Here is an 18,571-nt window from a genome sequence, read left to right as displayed (position 1 = left end):
CGGATGGGAGGGGAAGAAGAGTGAGAAGAGAGAGGGCTTTTGGAGAAGGGGAGGAGGACCAGGACAGTGGAGGGGGCGGGGGAAGAAAAGGAGAAGGGAATAAAGTGGGAGGAGGAGGCGAGGGGGGCAGCTTTTCAACTCTAGGGCATCCCATCGATATGAACTGCCTCAGGTTTGGAGCAAGTACACACAGCTGTTCTGGGAGACCCAGCCCCTCCTGAGTAGATTCAGGTGAATGAAGGAGAGGGCCGCTCTCCTCAGAACGTGGGGAACCTGGTATCTACTCTTACTGGCAGAGCCCTCGCTGCGAGAGACTGATGCCGGCCCAGATGCTCTGTGACCCCAAACCAGAACACAGTCTTGCTTCCAAGCCAAGCAGTAAGACTGGGTTACCTCAGCCTTCGGTCATCTGAATTATTTTTCTGCTTTCCGTGCCAAAGTATATATTTATACTAAGATCATTTATTCTCTTGAATTAATTTGCTTAAAAAGAAAAAGTGCTCAACATTTTAGATAATACATCATTCTGTGCCTAAGAACAGTACAATAAGCAAAGTTTAAGGACAAAGCTGGGCTGCTCCAAGATTATGCCGGTAAACTATTCCCTTAACCCAGTGGTCGGCAAACCGCGGCTCGCAAGCCACATGCGGCTCTTTGGCCCCTTGAGTGTGACTCCTCCACAAAATACCACAGCCTGGGCGAGTCTATTTTGAAGAAGTGGCGTTAGAAGAAGTTTAAGTTTAAAAAATTTGGCTCTCAAAAGAAATTTCAATCGTTGTACTGTTGATATTTGGCTCTGTTGACTAATGAGTGTGCCTACCACTGCCTTAACCTATCCCTGTTCGTGCACTAAAAACACCTTCCACACTGGGTTTTATCCCTTGGAAAAGCTCATCAGACATCACTGATGCCTTGGACACGGTATTGCACGTATACAATAAAATCCGATTCTTTTTTGTATTTGGGACGACCCGCTTTATGGCGAAAAAACTCAAAGCAATCCAAGACGTCATTTCTGCACATAACAGCAAGTCTATTAAAATGGTGGCAGGTGTCTCACTGAATAGAACATTTGTGATAAAACATGATAACCCTCCAATATGGCACTTAGTAGCTAAAATGTTCCGGAATGTGGCTACACCTCCCATCTGTCTCCAGGAGGAGAGGGCTACGCTGTCCTTTGCCCCTGTCCCATGACTTTCTCAGGAGCCGCTGCAGCCTGAGCCTTGGAACAGGTCCTTTGGGAACAGATCAGAGCCACCAGTCTCCCCGCCCCTAGGCCCCGAGGCCTGAACTGACCCCAGGACCTCCTACCGCATGCCTCCTCCCACGCCCCTCCCGCCCCCGCCCGCCCCCCCCCCCCCCCACGCCTGGGATGCCTGGCGCCCACAGCCAAAGCAGTCACACTGCCAGCCTGAGTGCAGGCAAGGCGTCAATCAGTCCCATCTTCCAAATGTGAAGGAGGTTTTGCTCCGAGGGCGGGCTGGGCAGCACGGGGCCGGGCTCTGGCTCCTTCCTGTCCTTGCTTCCTCGTCTACAGTACAGCTCAGCCCAGCATCCACAGAAAGATCTACCTCAGCCTGGCCTGGCTCCTGTGGCGAGGCCCCGAGAGCTGAGCTGTGTCCCAGCAGAGCCCCTGGAGGCCCTGCCTGGCCTGGTGAGGACCGCGGACCTGTTCCCGCGCCTCTCCAAGAGGGCGCACATGCTTACCTCTCAGTTCTGTCTCTGAGGAGCTGTTGGACAAGATAGTCCACCTATTCCTTTGCTGGATGATTTCCTGGACTTTGCAGACATAATGCCCTTGATCAGCTGGCCGGAGGGTCAGAACAGTGAGTGTGTAATTGTGGAGCCTCCCTTGCTTCTGCTCCCGGAGGCGCAGCCGCTGCTGGTAGGAGCTGTTGTGGAACCTACCATAGTACTTCACCGCCCCGTGCTTGCTCCTCCTCACCATCAAGGTCACCTTGGAGTTGGGGCGCCCAAAAAACCAGCGCACGGCCAGCAAGCTGTTCCCCCACCTCTTCTGGGAGACGTGGCAGACAAGAGTGGCGTTCTCGCCCTCCAGGTAGTCAGCCACAGGCCCCGGAGACACGGTCACGTTGAGGGCCCCACAGACGTCTGCAGAGAAAAAGGAAGGAGGATGGTGAGGAAGACCCTGAGCCTCCACAGGTGGACACAGCGCCCTTCACTCCGGGAGCGGGAGCTGCAGGAGGGGGGCTGCCCACCCTCCCCGCTCACTCTGCCTCAGGAGGCAGGGGGCTCCTTTTGGGGGAGCCTCTGTGGGAGCCCATGTATTTTCCATTTTATTTTAATTAGTTGCTGATGTGTAACATTTAGAATATTTCACATAAAATTTGGATTTTTAGAATCTCTTAAAAATTTCCAGCCCACCTCCCCAAGGTCTGCTGGGACCAGTTCGCTGCCCGCCTGAGTGGACAACGCTGTGGCGGGGGGGGGGGGGGGGCGGGGACTGCCCCTCCGGGCACCGTCCCTGTTCCAGCTGCTCCCGCTGTCACCAGGCCGCCAGCAGCAACCGCGGTGTTAGACCCGCGCCCGCAGCTACAGCCGCTGGGCTTCTCCGTTTCCTGCTCTGAGCCTCTTGGACTCAACTCAGAGCCGAAGTGTAGGGAAAAGATCGAACCAGGAACAGGGTGAGAGAAACTCCCAATCCCTCAAAAACGCTCCAGAGTCCAGGCCCTGCCTTCTACTGGGTGTCTTTGGTTCCTTCTTAAACACCCCAAGAGCGGCTATTCCGGATTATGCAGGGCCACCACTGGGCTGCCCTGGAGCCCACGGGCGGCGCCCGCATCTGCAGGCAGAACCAGGAAGGCACAGGAGGCCCGGCACCTCCGCTGCCAGCAGGGCTTCTTCTCACAGGAGCCACTTCACCCCCCGCACAGCCCAGCACACAGCTCGGGATGCCCCATTCCCTGCCCACCCCACTGCACGAGCAGGCGCACCAGGCCACCCCAAACCACAGTCATCTGGTCACCTGCGGTCAGAATCAGCAGAAGCTCTGTCCCCTGGTCAGTGCTGCAGGTGGGCAAGGAAGAAGGAAGACAAGACCGGAGACCTGACTCACACTGCGCAGGGGCTGTGAACAGGGGGGGAGATAAAACCATTCTTCCTGGTGAAAACCAGCCAATTAGTTCACCCTCTTGTATGGTTTCTGCTATTGATTTAACAAACTGAACACCCTGAGAGCCATGACTTGAAGGTCAATGTTTTTCATTTTCTCTCTCACCTCTTAGAAGCCAGGCCCACCGGACACTCCGGACCCTTAGCATAATCACACCACAGAGTGCCTTTGCCATATAAGCAACATGCACAGGCTCAGGGATCGGGACACACATCTTGGGGGTCACCACTGAGCCTGCCACACTACGACAGTCTCTTAAAACAGATGGAAGTAAATTCAAAAGAAAAAGGTTGATACTGGCTGGACGCTAAGTCGCTGTGGACGACAATGAGGTCTCCTGTGTCTGCAGCAACAGGGACACAGACGGCCCAGGGAGCTGTGGGATGCAGATCAGCAGGGGCCAGGAAGGCAGGCTTCTGGGACGACCTCTGACAATCACTGTCCACACAGTCACCACCCAGGACAGGGAGGAACTGCCCCACTACCTCCCCTGCAGCTCACCCTCCCGGCCTGCACCTGGCCCGTATGCCCAATTGAACTGGTACAGGTGCATTTCCCCTGGCTGCAGAGGTCCTGTCTAAAGGGCGTATGGTGGGCGTTTCCAGGGAGCACAACACAGCCAGACCACTTGGCTGACCCACTCCATAGAGGCCAGGTAGAGAGCTGGGGGCTGACCCACTCCTCAGGGACAAGGACGGGGCTCCCAAGCAGAGAGCCGGGGGTCTGACCCACTCCACGGGGACAGGGACGGGGCTCCCAGGCAGAGAACCGGGGTCTGACCCACTCCACGGGGACAGGGACAGGGTCTCCCAAGCAGAGAGCCGGGGGCTGACCCACTCCACGGGGACAAGGACGGGGCTCCCAGGCAGAGAACCGGGGGTCTGACCCACTCCACGGGGACAAGGACGGGGCCCCCAGGCAGAGAGCCGGGGGTCTGACCCACTCCACGGGGACAAGGACGGGGCTCCCAGGCAGAGAGCAGGGGGCTGACCCACTCCACGGGGACAGGGACGGGGCTCCCAGGCAGAGAACCGGGGGTCTGACCCACTCCACGGGGACAGGGACAGAGCTCCCAAGCAGAGAGCCGGGGGTCTGACCCACTCCACGGGGACAGGGACAGGGTCTCCCAGGCAGAGAGCCGGGGGTCTGACCCACTCCACGGGGACAGGGACGGGGCTCCCAGGCAGAGAGCCGGGGGTCTGACCCACTCCACGGGGACAGGGACAGGGCTCCCAGGCAGAGAGCCGGGGGTCTGACCCACTCCACGGGGACAGGGACAGGGCTCCCAGGCAGAGAGCCGGGGGTCTGACCCACTCCACGGGGACAAGGACGGGGCTCCCAGGCAGAGAACCGGGGGTCTGACCCACTCCACGGGGACAGGGACAGGGTCTCCCAGGCAGAGAGCAGGGGGCTGACCCGCTCCACGGGGACAGGGACAGGGCTCCCAGGCAGAGAGCCGGGGGTCTGACCCACTCCACGGGGACGGGACAGAGTCTCCCTGGGGCAGAAAGTAGGGGGCTGACCTGCTCCATGGGGACGGGGTCTCCCAGGCAGGGAGCAGGGGGCTGACCCGCTCCTTGGGGACAGGGTCTCCCAGGCAAAGAGCAGCAGGGGTGCAGCAGCTGGCTTCTAGAACTGAGTGCAACTCTCCACCCCCAGGGCTGGCTCCCCACTGGAGGCTAGAAGAGCGGGGAAGGCAGGAAATTGAAACAATATGGGTGGGATGAGAGCCAGGCTGGGCCCCCACACCCCAGCGTCCTCCTATTAACACTGCATGAAGGAGGGATTATTTATAGTGACCAAAACCAGGAGAATGTGCCAAGTGCTCGGTCCCCACAGGAGGCCAGATTCCATCCTGGAGGCAAACTAGTAACCCTTCCACTCCTGCGGCTCAGGCCGGGGCCAGCAGCTCCCACGAGAGGCAACAGATGAGCCCTCTGCCCAAGATGAGCCTCTTGTCCCCTTCCCCAGTGCCTCGGCCTTCCTTCACCCCCCTGTTCCCTCACACAAGGCTCCACATGACCCGCCCACTGAAGTGCAAAGATCCCTCTTCTGAGCTGAATGGGTCCCCTCCAAATTCACATCCTGAATCCCAGCTCCCAAGACCTCAGAGTGTGGCTGTCTGTGGAGACAGGGCCTTTAACGGGGAGATTGAGTGAGATGAGGCCGTTAGCGTGGACTCTAACCCAACATGACCAGTGTCCTCACAGGAAGAGGACGTCAGGACACAGAGGCACACGGAAGGCAGACCACGTGAAGAGAGAGCGAGCGCCATACACAAGCCAGGGGAAGGGCCTCTAAAGAAGCCAGCTCTGCAGCACCTCGCCCTCGGCGTCCGGCCTCCAGGCCTGCAAATCCATAGGCAGCTGATCATCAGGAAAAAGACACAGGATTATGGAACGACACAGTATCACACGCTGCAGAGAAAATATGATGGGCTTCCACAAATCAGGGCAGGATCCTGATCTAGGTCACGGGTCAGGGAGGGGACCCTGGGGAGGTGTTCATGGCTAAAGGATGAGTTGTACTTAACGACATAAAATTCAAGGAGGCAGAAGAAATGGCCTTCCCAGGAGAGGGCCCCACCTGTGCAAAGGCCCTGAGGCAGGAGGCACCAGGCACAAGGGGAAAGGGAGAGATTAGCACCCTAGGAAGCCACTCGGTCTGCAGATGGATTTCAGGAAGGGACTTCCCATGGCACTCAGGGCCTCCAAGGCCAGCTCTTAGAGGAGGAATATGACAGTGTGGACAGGAAAGAGACTGGCCTAAAACAAGGGGCAGGATGCTGCTGCAGGGAACCTCCTTCCTTCGACAAGCACAGGCTCCATTACTTAGGAGCCTGGGTGCCCCATGTGAGCTGGGCATCAGGCTGCTCATGGACCCAAGTTTCCCTAGTGGCTTGGGGGTGGGGGGGGGGGTGCTGGGCGGAGAGCCAGGGGTTGGCATTCAACAAAGCCAAGTTGGAAACCTGGTTCTATTAGGAGTTAAGGCCCTCAGACCCTCAGTTTCTTCATCTGAAAAATGGGAAGATAATTCCAATGGGAAAATAAATTTAAAATACCCATAGCAGTTTCTGTGCCCTGAGAACTGAGCAGGTGGGGACAATAAAAAATGACATGCACACTGTGAAGGGAGGCTTCCTGGGTGTGCCCTGCAGTCACAGAGCCCTATGCTGAGAGGGACCCCCACTTGGTTTAATCTCTCCTGTCATTCTTCGGAAGGTTTAGCAATTTTTGAGTAAGGGGCCCCACATTTTCATTTTGCACTGGATCCCACAAATTAGATATCTGGTTTTGACTATAAGCAAGATATCTAATTCCTGTGGGTAACACGAATGGGGGCTAAGCCTCTTGTTCCCATTGGATAATGTTTTCTAATGGCTCAGAAAACAGCCTAAAAGGACATCAGTGTAGTCACACAGTACCCAACCTATGCAGCCAGCACACAACCTCTCCTCACCAGGGGAGGATGGCAGCGCCCACACGAAGGGAGTGTGATGGAAAAAAGGCGCCGGCCTTGCCTGGGAGGCAGGGTGGACACAGCCTGAGTCCTCCCCCCCGACCTGGCCAGGGATGTGCTGGTGGCTCTATCCCGAGGAGCCTGCCCCACTCATTTCAAGGAGCAGGAGCCCCTATGTCTCTAAGGAATGCAAATGGTGCGTACCACTCAGCAGCCAAAATCTCATTCTTACTGAACAGTTAGTCTGTGTTCATAACAAATAAATCTCTACAGATGCAACTGTATCACTTAAAAGCCCACGGCATCAGGAGCCAGTACTCGTCAGCCCAGCACCAGACACCGCTGGCATCCAGGACAAGCACACGGCGTGGTCAGGATGCAGGCTAACACTTGCTGCATGTGAAACCCATGCCCAGTACTGTTCTAAGCACTTTAGATGTATTTTCCCAATTTATCCGCATACTATGTTTATTCCCAGTTTACAGAAAAGAGGGCTGAGGCCCAGAGAGGCTAAGCCGCTTGCTGAAACTCACACAGAAGGTGGGAGAGCTGGAACTTCGAACAGATGGCTCCAGAGCCAACTCCCGGCCACCCCTGCCCTACAGCGTGGTGTCTCCTAAATATGCCCCCTTGGTTAGTTTTCTGTAAAATAGAAGTGGGACCAGGTGACTGCTAAGGTCCTGCTCTGTCCCAAAATACAGAGAAGTTCAAGGGTAAAGAGTAGATATAAAGTGGCCCCTCGGGCATGGTGACAAGGAGTCCTGGGTGAAACACTTGGAAGAGCGGGCAGCACATGACGAAGGCCGCACAGGCAGGCGCTGTTGCCATCACCTGAGGGACGGCCTCAGCACGGCCCGCAGGCTCTAAAGAACCCTGGATCCAGCGAGGCCTCCTGGAACATGAGATGTCCTCCACCTCAAAGGGCCTTTCTCTGGGGCCTCTCTCTGACAGCAACTAAGGTAAGGAAGGTGGTCGTGGAGCCCTGGGGACAGAGAGCCCTGTGCCCTCTTGCCTCCTGCTGGCTGCTGGGTACTCCAGAGGCCACCTGAGCTGGCCCAGCCCAACCATCCAGTGAAGGCTGCAGCCTCTATCAGCCAAGACAGTGACAACGCTGAAGGAGCATTTCCCACACTGTGGGTTTTGGGTTCACTGGGAACCCCATTGCTCTGGTAGCCTGGGTACAAGGGTGAGTTTCTTCCCACCACCATGACCCAAGAAGCTCCCAGATTCTGATGGGTGCTAGCTCAAAGGCCCACTCCCCACTTGGTAGCTGGGTCACCCTTGGAAAATCCTTAACTCTGAGCATCAGCCTTCTTATTTACAAAACTAGTGGCCTGGTGCACAAATTCGTGCACATTGAAAGGAAATTGATTAAAAGAAATATTTTAATATCACTATTCACTCTTTCTCTGTAATAGAAGTGTCAACCAAATTCACGATCGGCAATGACAGATGGAAACTCACGTGTGTGATTGGTGCCAGTGAGAGCTTTATATGTATTGTGCATGTGCAAGTCAACTTAGCCTTTTATAGATATAGAATAAACTTGCTTAATTAGACCTGCTTCCTGATTTAGCTAAAGTTTTTCCAGCCCAGTGAAGCACCCCAACTTCTCTTTCAGATAATCGTCAGCAACACAGCAGTAAATATCAACACAAAGCAGATTATTATGGTAGATCATGCAGGGAGAACAAAGGGTAAAATATTTAACTGCAGCAGTGTTTGACTATATTCTGTGCAGTGAGAAAACCTGAAGTCATTTTCAAGGTCCACCATTTCTTACTTCTTTTCAGTCAGGTCAAGTTTCTAAACTTTCTAAATCTCCATTTTCTGGCTAATGAAAAGAAATTAGGATTCTACCGTGTCTCCTATCTACCTACTCCAGGACTTCTGTGAGGATCAAATGAGATGAGGCATGGGAAAACGCTTCACAGACATTTGGTTAAAGTGTAAAATGTTTGCACTTGGCTATAAAGCAAGCCATGTTCCTGGGCTGAAGAAACTCCAAGGAGGCTAGTCGCTAGGGAGAGGAAGCCGGGCATTGCTATGTGATGTCATTACCAAGGCACCATTTCTGGGCTGGGCTGGGCTGTAGGGAGAGGAAGCCCGGCATTGCTATGTGATGTCATTACCCAGGCACCATTTCTGGGCAGGGTTGGGCTGTGGGCCGCATTTTGCACCATGGGGTCTTGGCAGTGTCAGCTGCAATTTGATGGACAGTCACTCCGGGTGGTGGCAGGGCCTGTGTCTCACTTGGGGGAAGCCAAGTGTTGCTTTGTGGGCGCCAGGTCTGCAGTGCCTTTTCTCTGTAAATGGCCAGTGTGCGTCACGGCAGCTGGTGGTCAGTGCATGTCATAGTGACCGGTCGGACAGTCGGACACTTAGCATTTTAGCCTTTTGTATATATAGATAATGGCAACTCAGCTTAGCCAGTATGAGCAGGGTCTAGAGCCAGGCTTCCTTGGAGCAAATCCCAGCCCCACCACTCACAAGCCTGTGGCTTAAGGCGAGTCAATTCATGGGCCTGTGCCTCAGTTTCCTCACCTGCAGATTGGGAACAATAACAGCACCTCCCTCAGAGGTCATTGGCAAGTGAGACCCGGTAATGTCTACACCTGGGATGTAAGTATGCTCTTGTCCTTGTTACTGTGAAGTGCTGTGAGACTGAGGACTGTGCAGCCACACTTGGCACCCGATAGGCCGCAGGAGACCTGACTGCCAGGTGGTACCGCTGTCACCACTGTTCTAGGCAGCATGGCCCTTCCAGCCCCAGGCAGGCAGGGCCCTGAGGAACAGAGAGAGAAACTTCCTCAGCAACTTAGAAGTGAGGGCAGAAACCGCAAAACACACGCCAGCAGTGTGGGCAGAGGCTGCCCCTGGGCAGGATGCCTTGTACATGGGCCCCTTCAGCCAGCAGTGGGTACCTTCCCCCACCAGGCCTGGTCATCGCAAACCACCCAGGGACGCGTCCCCAGCCCCAGTGCCAGCCAGGGACACCCAGCTCCCCCGGCCTGGGGCCACTCGGAAGAGAGTTCAGAAGTTCTGCCCAGTCTAACCTGATAACAGTTGTGAGTCCTGACTTTTTGGAAAGAAAACAAACCAACCAGGACTCGCGCCTTGTTGCTGAAATCTCCCCAGGAGACCTGGTCCCTTCCGGCTGCTCCAAGCCTCCCAGTGGAACTGGGGTCCGGCCTGTGGGAGGCCTGCGGGGAGGGGTGGGGTCGCCCTGAGCAAGGCAGGGAATGGCGCGGGACAGCGCAGTCCCGGAGGCCGGAAGCCCAGCGCCTCCTCCCAGATCCGAGCCCGAGGCCTCAGCCCCGCCGCCCCAACGCGGGGTCCCCGAACCGCCCGCCCGCCCGCTCCCGCGCTTACCCGGGGCCGGAGCCCGCGCCAGCAAGGCGGCCGCCGCCAGCGCCAGCAGCCGCATCTCCCTGCCGCCGCCTGCGCTGTGACGCTGAGCGGCCTCACCGCCAGCCTCACCGCCCTGCCCGCCCCGCGCCCGCCCCCCAGCCCGGCCCCGGCCCCGGCCCAGCCCCGCCCGCCCATGGGCGGCCTGCCTGCTTGGCGGCTTTGGGTGTCTGGGGCCCCCCTGTGCAAGGAGTGCCCCCATGATCATTAGTTCATGACCAGTGCATGTCTCATTTTTGCCACCCGATTTCACAGATGAGAAAACTGAGGCTCTGAGAGCTGATGCTGGACACAGGAAGTTCATAGCTGTATGCTAGCATCACAGATACCTTTATTGCTAAGGGAGGTCGCCTTGCAGCCTGCAAGGGGGGTAGGGTGAGGTGGGGTGTGGGGAAAGTGCCAAATGCAATGGCTGCCCCTATGTGAGACTAACCAGCTGCCCAGCGGACCCTGCAGACATCTGCACGCCAAGGGGCTGCTGGGGGATAAGCCCTCTTCTGCTGTCTTGTACTGGGTGTGGGTGTCAGTGGTGGGGACTCTTGCAAAATGAAAGGGTCCTTATGGACAAGTTCAGAGGGTGGACACTATCAGAAATAATGGCCACTTAGGGTGCCTTTAACCACAGCCTGGGCTAGGTACTTGGCACCATGCCACTGAATGCTGACACTAAGAGACCCTGGGACAGCTCTTTAATCTCCATATGCCTCAGTTTCCCCCATCTGTACCATGGGAAAATGGACATGTTTCTCACAGGTTTTTAAGATCAAGTGAGACTGTTCCAGTGAAGGTCATGAATGTCAGCCATCCTTAGCATCATTATCATAGACAGGGAAGCAGAGGCAGGGAGGTGAAGGAGCTGACCCAAGTCACACAGCGGGGAGTGGTGACAAGGCCACTCAGCCAGGTCACTCTGAGCCAACACCTGGGCTCTTTCCCATGGTTCTGAACTTGGGGTCTGAGCCCAGCCGATGTGTTAGCCCAGAATCTCAGGCAAGAACAGAGCACACCAGGTTTGCTTCGTGTGAGTCTACAGGGGGGGTTTCGAGGGGTTCCAGAAATGGTGGGCCCTGCTTGGGACCGTCCTTACCTTGCTTTTTTCTTTGTCACACTCGTGCTGTGCTGGAGATTTGAGGCTGGAAAGTGTTTTTTGTGCAGTCCTGTGATATATTGTTCTGTTTGAAGCTGTGTTCACCCTCAGGACTCTTCAGCTTCCCAGATAATCCACCCGACCATGACACAGGAGCAGAGAAAGACACCCAGGCCCCGGAGCAGACCGGCAGGGACGCAGATGCCACTCAGTTCTCAGTTGCTGGACTACAATAGCAGAGACCTTTGCCCTGCTCTCACTCACAAGCTTAGGGCGATGGGAAAACCCTGCGCTGACTTCAGTGTCCATCTCAGGTCTGCCTCCTTCTGAATCAGAACAATCCAATCCAATTACACATATATAAAAGTGCTTCTTCTAAAACGCCCCCTGCTGGAGGAGCAGCAGACTCCTGCAGTTGATCCAGGTCCCTGTGGACACTCAGCTGCCTGGAGCCTCTACTCAGTCAATCTGGATTCCTCACGGAGGACACGCCCATCCAACCTGGACAGCCGGGAACCACTGGTAGCTGGCAGACATGTCATGAAATCTGGAGCATCCTTGATGCACACCTGGGGGAGGGAGTAGAGCACCCTGGTTTTTCCCTTAAAGGCCCGGAACTGTGACGCTGTGAGCCTGACCATATATTTATATAGAAAGGGCTTCTCCAAACCAACCTCACTAGAGACTCTAATAAATTGGGATCATTCCACAAACTTAGCAGTGATTGTGGGCTCTGCTGGTTGGCTGAATGCAGAGAGAGATGGCCTCCGGAGTCTGGAAGTCTCCAGATAGAAGGGGTTGAAATGGGGCGGGTTATCTACATCACTGACCACAGCAGAGGCCAGGCCCACTTCCTCTCCTGGTGCTGGAAACTTTACAATGAAGATGAACCTGGAGCCACAGAGTCCTGAAAGCAGAGTGAGGGGCTTGCTCCACGCCAGGGAAAAGCGCGAATCAAAGCACAGAGGCTAAAGGACCCAGGACTCTCACGTCCCGTCGGAGGCTTCTGGGAGCTAGAAAACTAGTTGTGCTTGTTTGGTGGGTGAGAAACTGAGGCCAGATAGTAAGAAGCTAGGAGAATTCCTTGGCCAGTGGAATGGGGGAACTGAGACAGACAGATGAACAAACTGCCTGAGCAATTTACAGCAGATACAGAAGGTTACCAGGGCAAAAAGCCCCCAGGTGCCTAGCAATGGGCAAAACTGGCACCAGACCTCCCCCCAGGGTGGCCTTTCCTTCCCTAGCATGTCGCTGGTCATTCTGCTGAGAACCCCTGACCCTTCCTCCATGTAGATAACATCGAGGCCTCAGTTGTATTTCAGCTCCAGGCCCAGAAAAGCAGCAAAAGCGGGCAGGCAACGCCAGGATCAGCCGCTATGACTAATGACCTCCTGCCCTGGTGTCTACCCGTCAGTGGAGACCAGGACCCTTAAAGGCACACCTGAAAGAGCTGATGAATATTATAGTGCAATCCTCCCTGAAGACCTCCCCTAAGCCCCCAGCCTTCAAAATGCTCAAGACAAAGCCCAGCACACACTCTCCCTCCTGGGAGAATGCCCAGGCCTTCCCTCCCCTTTCCTTCCCCACAGGTGTGCATCTCCTAACCTTGGGGTCCCACAAGGCTGGCAACCAGGCGAGCAATGGGCAGCTCATCCTGGGCTTGCCCCCTGAGCCTGTCCCCAAGGCCCCCTTTGCTCTGACTCTCCAGGGAGCGGACAGCAGCCCCGCCCGCCTTGGCTCACTTCTTTCTCATAGAGTTTCTAGAGAGTCAAAGCAACGCTGCTAGTCTCTTTCCTGTTGCTTCTTCTACCCCAGTCCTTCCTCTGTTTCCCTCTCCCAGCTTTAACAAGCGTACTCTCAGTCACCTGGACTTGCGTTGTGAAATCTTTCCTGCATGAAGTTAAGAACCCATACACTACAGACTTGCATAAGGCACACCCGCTCCAGGCCTGGGCCCCTTCCAGTAAATACATGGATGAAGGGACAAATGGGAACAAAGTTCTAGAGGCCCTCTGATGTGGGCAAGGAGTGTGTACTTCATCCCAGTGATGGTGGGGGCCCCTGACAAGGGGGAGAGGTCAGGAAGTGTTGTGAGAGGCCTGGCTGGGTACTCAGTGGTTGGAGTGTTGTCCTGATAAGCTAGGGTTAGCTTGCCAATGAGGACACATATAAGAATCAACAAATAAATGCATAAATAAGTGGAACAACAAATTGATGTTTCTCTCTCCCTCTCTCTCTCCCTTCATCTCTCTCTAAAAACCAACTTTTTTAAAGAGTGTTGTAGGAGTTCAGAGCCAGTCACCCTAAGATGTGCCTCAGTGCATGAGGATTTGAGCTAATGGCAACTTTAGCTGCAGGCTCAGGAGAAATCACTGCTTCTTCCTTGACTACCTGGAAAAACGTGAATCAGGAGCCTTGCCCAAGATGGAAGATTATCAGAAATAATCTCTTCTGACCTGTTTTTAGTGCAGGAAATTTTCCTATTTACTAAGCATCTTCTTATCCTTCTGCAATGACTCCTGGAAGCCCTCAGGCACCTTATCTCACTCCCAGCTCAGACAGCACAGAGACCATTAGGGAAAGTGGCCACATTAGTCTAATCTGCCCAAGGCTGCTAACAGAGAGCTAAGAGAAATGTTGAATTTTAAAGTCTGTGAAGGGAGAGCCAGAGAAACACCTGACTCCTCCCCATGCCCCCGTGGAGGAGGGCACAGATGCCACTGCCCAGGCCAGTGCCCTGCGATGGGAGAAGGGCTTAGTGCTGAGCCTAGAAAGCCCATTCCTTCTCTGTGCCCAGCTCCTGGGAGGGCTATCAGTAAATATTCCAGGAGTGCCTCAGTGAATCATTAAATGGAGAAAGAAAGGAAGATGTATGAATTTGCTGGGTGTTTAGAAACAGGAATGTTTCTCACCATTCTGGAGGCTGGAAGTCTGAGATGAAGGGGTCCTCAGGGTTTCTTCTGGGCCTCGTTTCCTGGCTAACGGGTGGCTGTGTTCTCTCTGGTCCTCACATGGTCTTCCCTCTGTGGGTGCCTGTGTCCTGACTTCCTGTGAGCACACTGGTCATATTTAATTAGGACCCCCCCACACAATGAACCCATTTTAACTCAATTGCCTCCTTAAAGGCCCCACCCCCAAATAGTCACTTTCTGAGGTACTAGAGACTAGGACTTCAACATATGGATTTGGGGGGATACAACTCCGTCCATGACAGGGGGAAGGAGGGAGGGAGAGGAGGACAGAGGAAGGCAGTCATTGAGAGTTCAGGTGAAGGGGCTAACAAATGGAGATGTGGATGGGGAGCCAGAAAGGGGCCAGAAAAGGGCCAAGATGGCTGATTAGGTGGAAGTTGCAATCACCATTCCCATGACCACAGCAAAGTTACCACTGAACTATAGACAGTCAAATTGGATAGCCAGATGAAGACTATCTAACAGGAGTCATTGGAAGAAGCCAGGTGGGGCCTGGAGGAGGGTGGAGATGTGAGTGCTGCCCCGCATGTGGCGGCTGAGAACCCAAGGGACGTCGCAGCTGCAGAGGTCCCCCGGGACGGAGGGTTCTCAGCCCCAGGCTGAGCTCCCTAGCCCAGAACCAGAGCCAGGAAGGGGGGCTCCACATAACATCTGACGGTGGAAACCAGCAGGGATCCCATTGGCCAGGGTGAGGTGGAAGGCTGCTGGAAACCCAGGTATCCTCTTAAAGGGCCAGTGCACAAATACTCACTCATAGGTACTCACCTGGGCCACAGTGGAGGGATGGCAGCTCAGAGGATGCCTGAGTCACACAGGGAGAGGCTGAGATGTATGGCTTTAGGGCAAAGGCTGGCTGGAGAGACTGCTTCTAATGCCCATGTGTTGAGTCCTCCTACAGCATGGCCCCTGAGCAACATCCCCTCCCCATGTGGCATTAGCCTGGTGAGCAACACTAGCTCCATCCACAAGTCACACAAGGCTGGGACTCTGTCAGCAGCAGTCAGCCTGGACCCACGTTCCAGTCTTTTTTGAAAAGCTCTCGAGAAATTCAGGGTGGGGGTTGGGGGAGGGTACCAGAAACACACACACACAAACTGAGTTGTGTGGCTTCAAAGTGAGTGTCACCTTCCTGCATGGCCTACATTTTCAGTGGTAAGCCCTCCTCCACACTATCAAATCTTAATCTATTTTATCCTGGTGAACTCTAATAGCTTCACCCTAATGACTCTCTGAGACCCCTGCCCACTGCAAAGGTCCCAGATGGGTGGCAGCTGGACTCCACGTACTGTGAGAATTTCGCTGAGTAGCCTCAGACCCAGCATGGTGCTGAGATCGAAACTGTTAATCTGGTGAGCACCACTCACTCCTACCAGCCTCACACAACTCGCATACCACCCAGGGCTCTTAAGCGGCAGAGCCCAATAGGCAGGTCTTGTGGTGCCTTGGCCTTTTGCTGACCTGCCCCAGGCCAAGTACTGTGGCTGCCAGACCTGGTTCGCAGCTTGGCCTCTCCAGTGTGCAGGCAGGTCCAGCAGAGGCAGTGACCAAGCATGGATAGCTTTGTAGCTCCTAAGAGGTAGTCCAGGGCTGGTCACAGGCAGGGGCTGGCATTGACCTGCACTGGAAACCCTCCCAAGTGGCCTCAGAGACAACACACCTGGGGGCTGGATTCAGACAACAGAGCACTGCTCAATTAGCTCCACAAGAAGCACATGCAAAGTGAGGGCTGGGCGGGCATCAGACCTTTTGGGGCAAATTCTGCTATGTGGGGCAATCCCTGTACAGAAGGAGTACACTGTGGTTGTGGTCAGTCCTCACAACCAGCCAGCCTGAGGCTCAAAGGCACCCGTGAATGTGCCAACAATAATCAAGGCTTAACTATAACAAGAGGCACAACCCATACAAGAGACACTTCAGACTCAGGTGATCAGGATGCTGCACCTGATCTGCGGACAGCTGCTACATGAGGCCATCCTACCAAGACTGGAAGACAGTGTTTATACCTAATACACAGAAACAAACAGAGGGGCAAGCAAAATGAGGAGACAAAGAGCCATGCCCCAAGTGAAGGAAAGGGAGAAATCTCCAGCATGAGAACCAAATGAAATGGAGACAATCAATCTACCAGATACAGAGTTCAAAAGATGGTTGTAAGGATGATCAAAGAACTTAGGAGAAGAATAGAGGGACTCCATGAGAACTCCAACAAGGAGATTAAACTTAAAAAGGACATAGAAACCATTAAAGGAACCAAAAATGAAGAATATAATAACTGAAATGAATAATATACTAGAAAGAAACAACAGCAAATTAGATGAAGCAGAGGATCGAATCAGCAATATGGAAAACAAGGTAGCAGAAAACACCAAATCAGAACATCAAAAATAAAAATATTTTTTAAATGAGGAAAGTTTAAGGGACATCTGGGACAACATCAAGCATAACAACATTCCCATCATAGGGGTACCAGAAAGAGAAGAGAGAGAGCAAGGGATTGAGAACCTATTTGAAGAAATAATAACTGAAAACTTTCCTAAACTGGTGAAGGAAAGAGACACAGAAATCCAGGAAGGACAGAAAGTCCCAATGAAGATGAACTCTAAGATATCCATACCAAGACACATCATAATTAAAACAGCAAAGACTAAAGCCAAAGAGAGAACATTAAAAGCTGCAAGAGGAAGACAGTTAACTATAAGGTAGCTCTCATAAGACTTCAGTGATTTTTCTCAACAGAAACTTTTCAGGCCAGATGGGATTGGCGCAAAATATTCAAAGTGATGAAAAGCAAGGGCTTACAACAAAGACTATGCTACCCAGCAAGACTATCATTTTAAATTGAAGGAAAGATAGAGCTATTCAGACAAGAAAAAAAAATAAAGCAGCTCATCACCTTCAAACCAGTATTACAAGAAATGTGAAAGGGTCTTCTTTAAGAAGAAGGAGGAGGAAAAAACAAAGTGTGAATACTAAAATGGCAATGAATCACTTTAAATCTAAATGAATTAAATGCTCCAAGAAAACAACATAGGGTAGCTGAATGGAAAAAAAAAAAAAAAAAGACCCGTGTATATTATGTCTACAAGAGACCCAATTCAATAAGCATAACCAATGGATACAAGACACTGGGGGGGAGGGGGGGCAGGTAAAGGCATGTACTGGGGGGAAGGGGAGGCTGGGGGGAGGTCAATGGCGGAAAAAAAAGGAGACATGTACTACTATTTGTAATACTTCAAACAATTAAAAAATAAAATAAAATAAAATAAAAGAGACCCAATTCAGATTGAAAGACACACAAAGACTGAAAGTAAAGGGTTGGAAAATATATTTCATGAAAAAGGAAACCAACAAACAAAAATGCTAGCGTAGCAATACTCAGCCAAAATAGACCTTAAAAAAAGGCTAAAATGCCCAGCTGGTGTGGCTCAGTGGCTGAGCATTGACCTATGTACCTAGGGGTGTGGTTTGATTCCCAGTGGGGAGCATGCAGGAGGCATGCTCTCTTATCGTTGATGATTCTCTCTCTTATCATTGATGTTCTCTCTCTCTCTCTCTCTCTCTCTCTCTCTCTCTCTCTCTCTCTCTCCCTCTCCCTTCCTCTCTGAAATCAATAAAAACATATTTAAAAATACAAAGATTATAATAAGAGTCCAAGAAGGACATTACATAATGACAATGGGATTGATTCAATGAGAAAATATAATCTTCATGAACATTTATGCACCCAACATAGGAGCACCTAAATAGATAAAGCAAATCTTGAGGGATACACAGGGAAAGATTGATAGTAATACAGTCATAGACTCTAACACCTCATTGATATCAATGGATAGATCTTCTGACAAAAAAAATCAATAAAAAAAATGGTGGCCTTAAATGACACATTAGACCAGATGGATTTAATTGATATTTTTAAAGCATTTCACGCCAAAACAGCAGAATATACATTCTTTACAAGTGTACACAAAACATTCTCTAGGACAGGCCACTTGCTAGGCCACAAAACAAATCTCAATAAATTTTTAAAAATTGAAATAATATCAAGCATCTTCTCCAACCACAATGATATGAAACTAGGACTCAACAAAAACACATAGAGGCTACCCTATGTCTTTTATCTATTCAGCTACCCTATGTCTTTTTATTTGTTTGTCTTTTTGAGCTTTTTTTTCTTGTTAAACCTCATATGAGGATACTGTTCCATTGATTTTTTAGAGAGAGTGGAAGGAAGGAGGAGGCACAGAGAGAGAGAAACATAGATGTGAGAGAGACACATTGATCGGCTGCCTCCCACATGCACCCTGACCAGGGCCAGGCCAGGGATGGAGCCTGCAACTTAGGTATGTGCCCTTGATCAGAAACAAACCCGGAGCCTCTCAGTCCACTGGCTGATGCTCTATCCATTAAGCCAAACCAGCCAGGGCTACCCTATATCTTTTAATGTTACTAAACAATAAATGGGTTAATAATGAGAGGAAGGAGTAAATAAAAAGATATCTTGAGACAAAT

General features: G+C 52.6%; 1 protein-coding gene across 7 annotated transcripts in view; it reads right to left on the bottom strand.

Moving 5' to 3' along the window:
* VSTM4 (V-set and transmembrane domain containing 4) overlaps positions 1–10,084 on the bottom strand; it is a 105,306-nt gene extending 95,222 nt beyond the window's left edge. For 2 of the 7 annotated variants that reach the window (XM_080640101.1, XM_080640104.1), the window contains exons 1-2: positions 9,968–10,070; positions 1,711–2,115 (exon numbers count right to left, since the gene is read on the bottom strand). In XM_080640101.1, coding sequence (XP_080496227.1) covers positions 1,711–2,115; positions 9,968–10,022 — 460 coding nt within the window. In that variant the 5' untranslated portion in view covers positions 10,023–10,070. Of the gene's footprint in view, positions 1–1,710; positions 2,116–2,989; positions 3,092–9,967 lie in introns of all 7 variants that reach the window. The other 5 variants (XM_080640102.1, XM_080640103.1, XM_080640099.1 and 2 more) reach the window with 5 other exon arrangements.
* Between the last annotated feature and the right edge of the window lie 8,487 nt (positions 10,085–18,571).

Source organism: Plecotus auritus (assembly GCF_963455305.1).
Source record: "Plecotus auritus genome assembly, chromosome: 9".
In the NCBI taxonomy this organism is placed as follows: domain Eukaryota; kingdom Metazoa; phylum Chordata; class Mammalia; order Chiroptera; family Vespertilionidae; genus Plecotus; species Plecotus auritus.
Note: the sequence above shows the minus strand (reverse complement) of the source record. Positions and strands in the feature narration are given on the sequence as shown.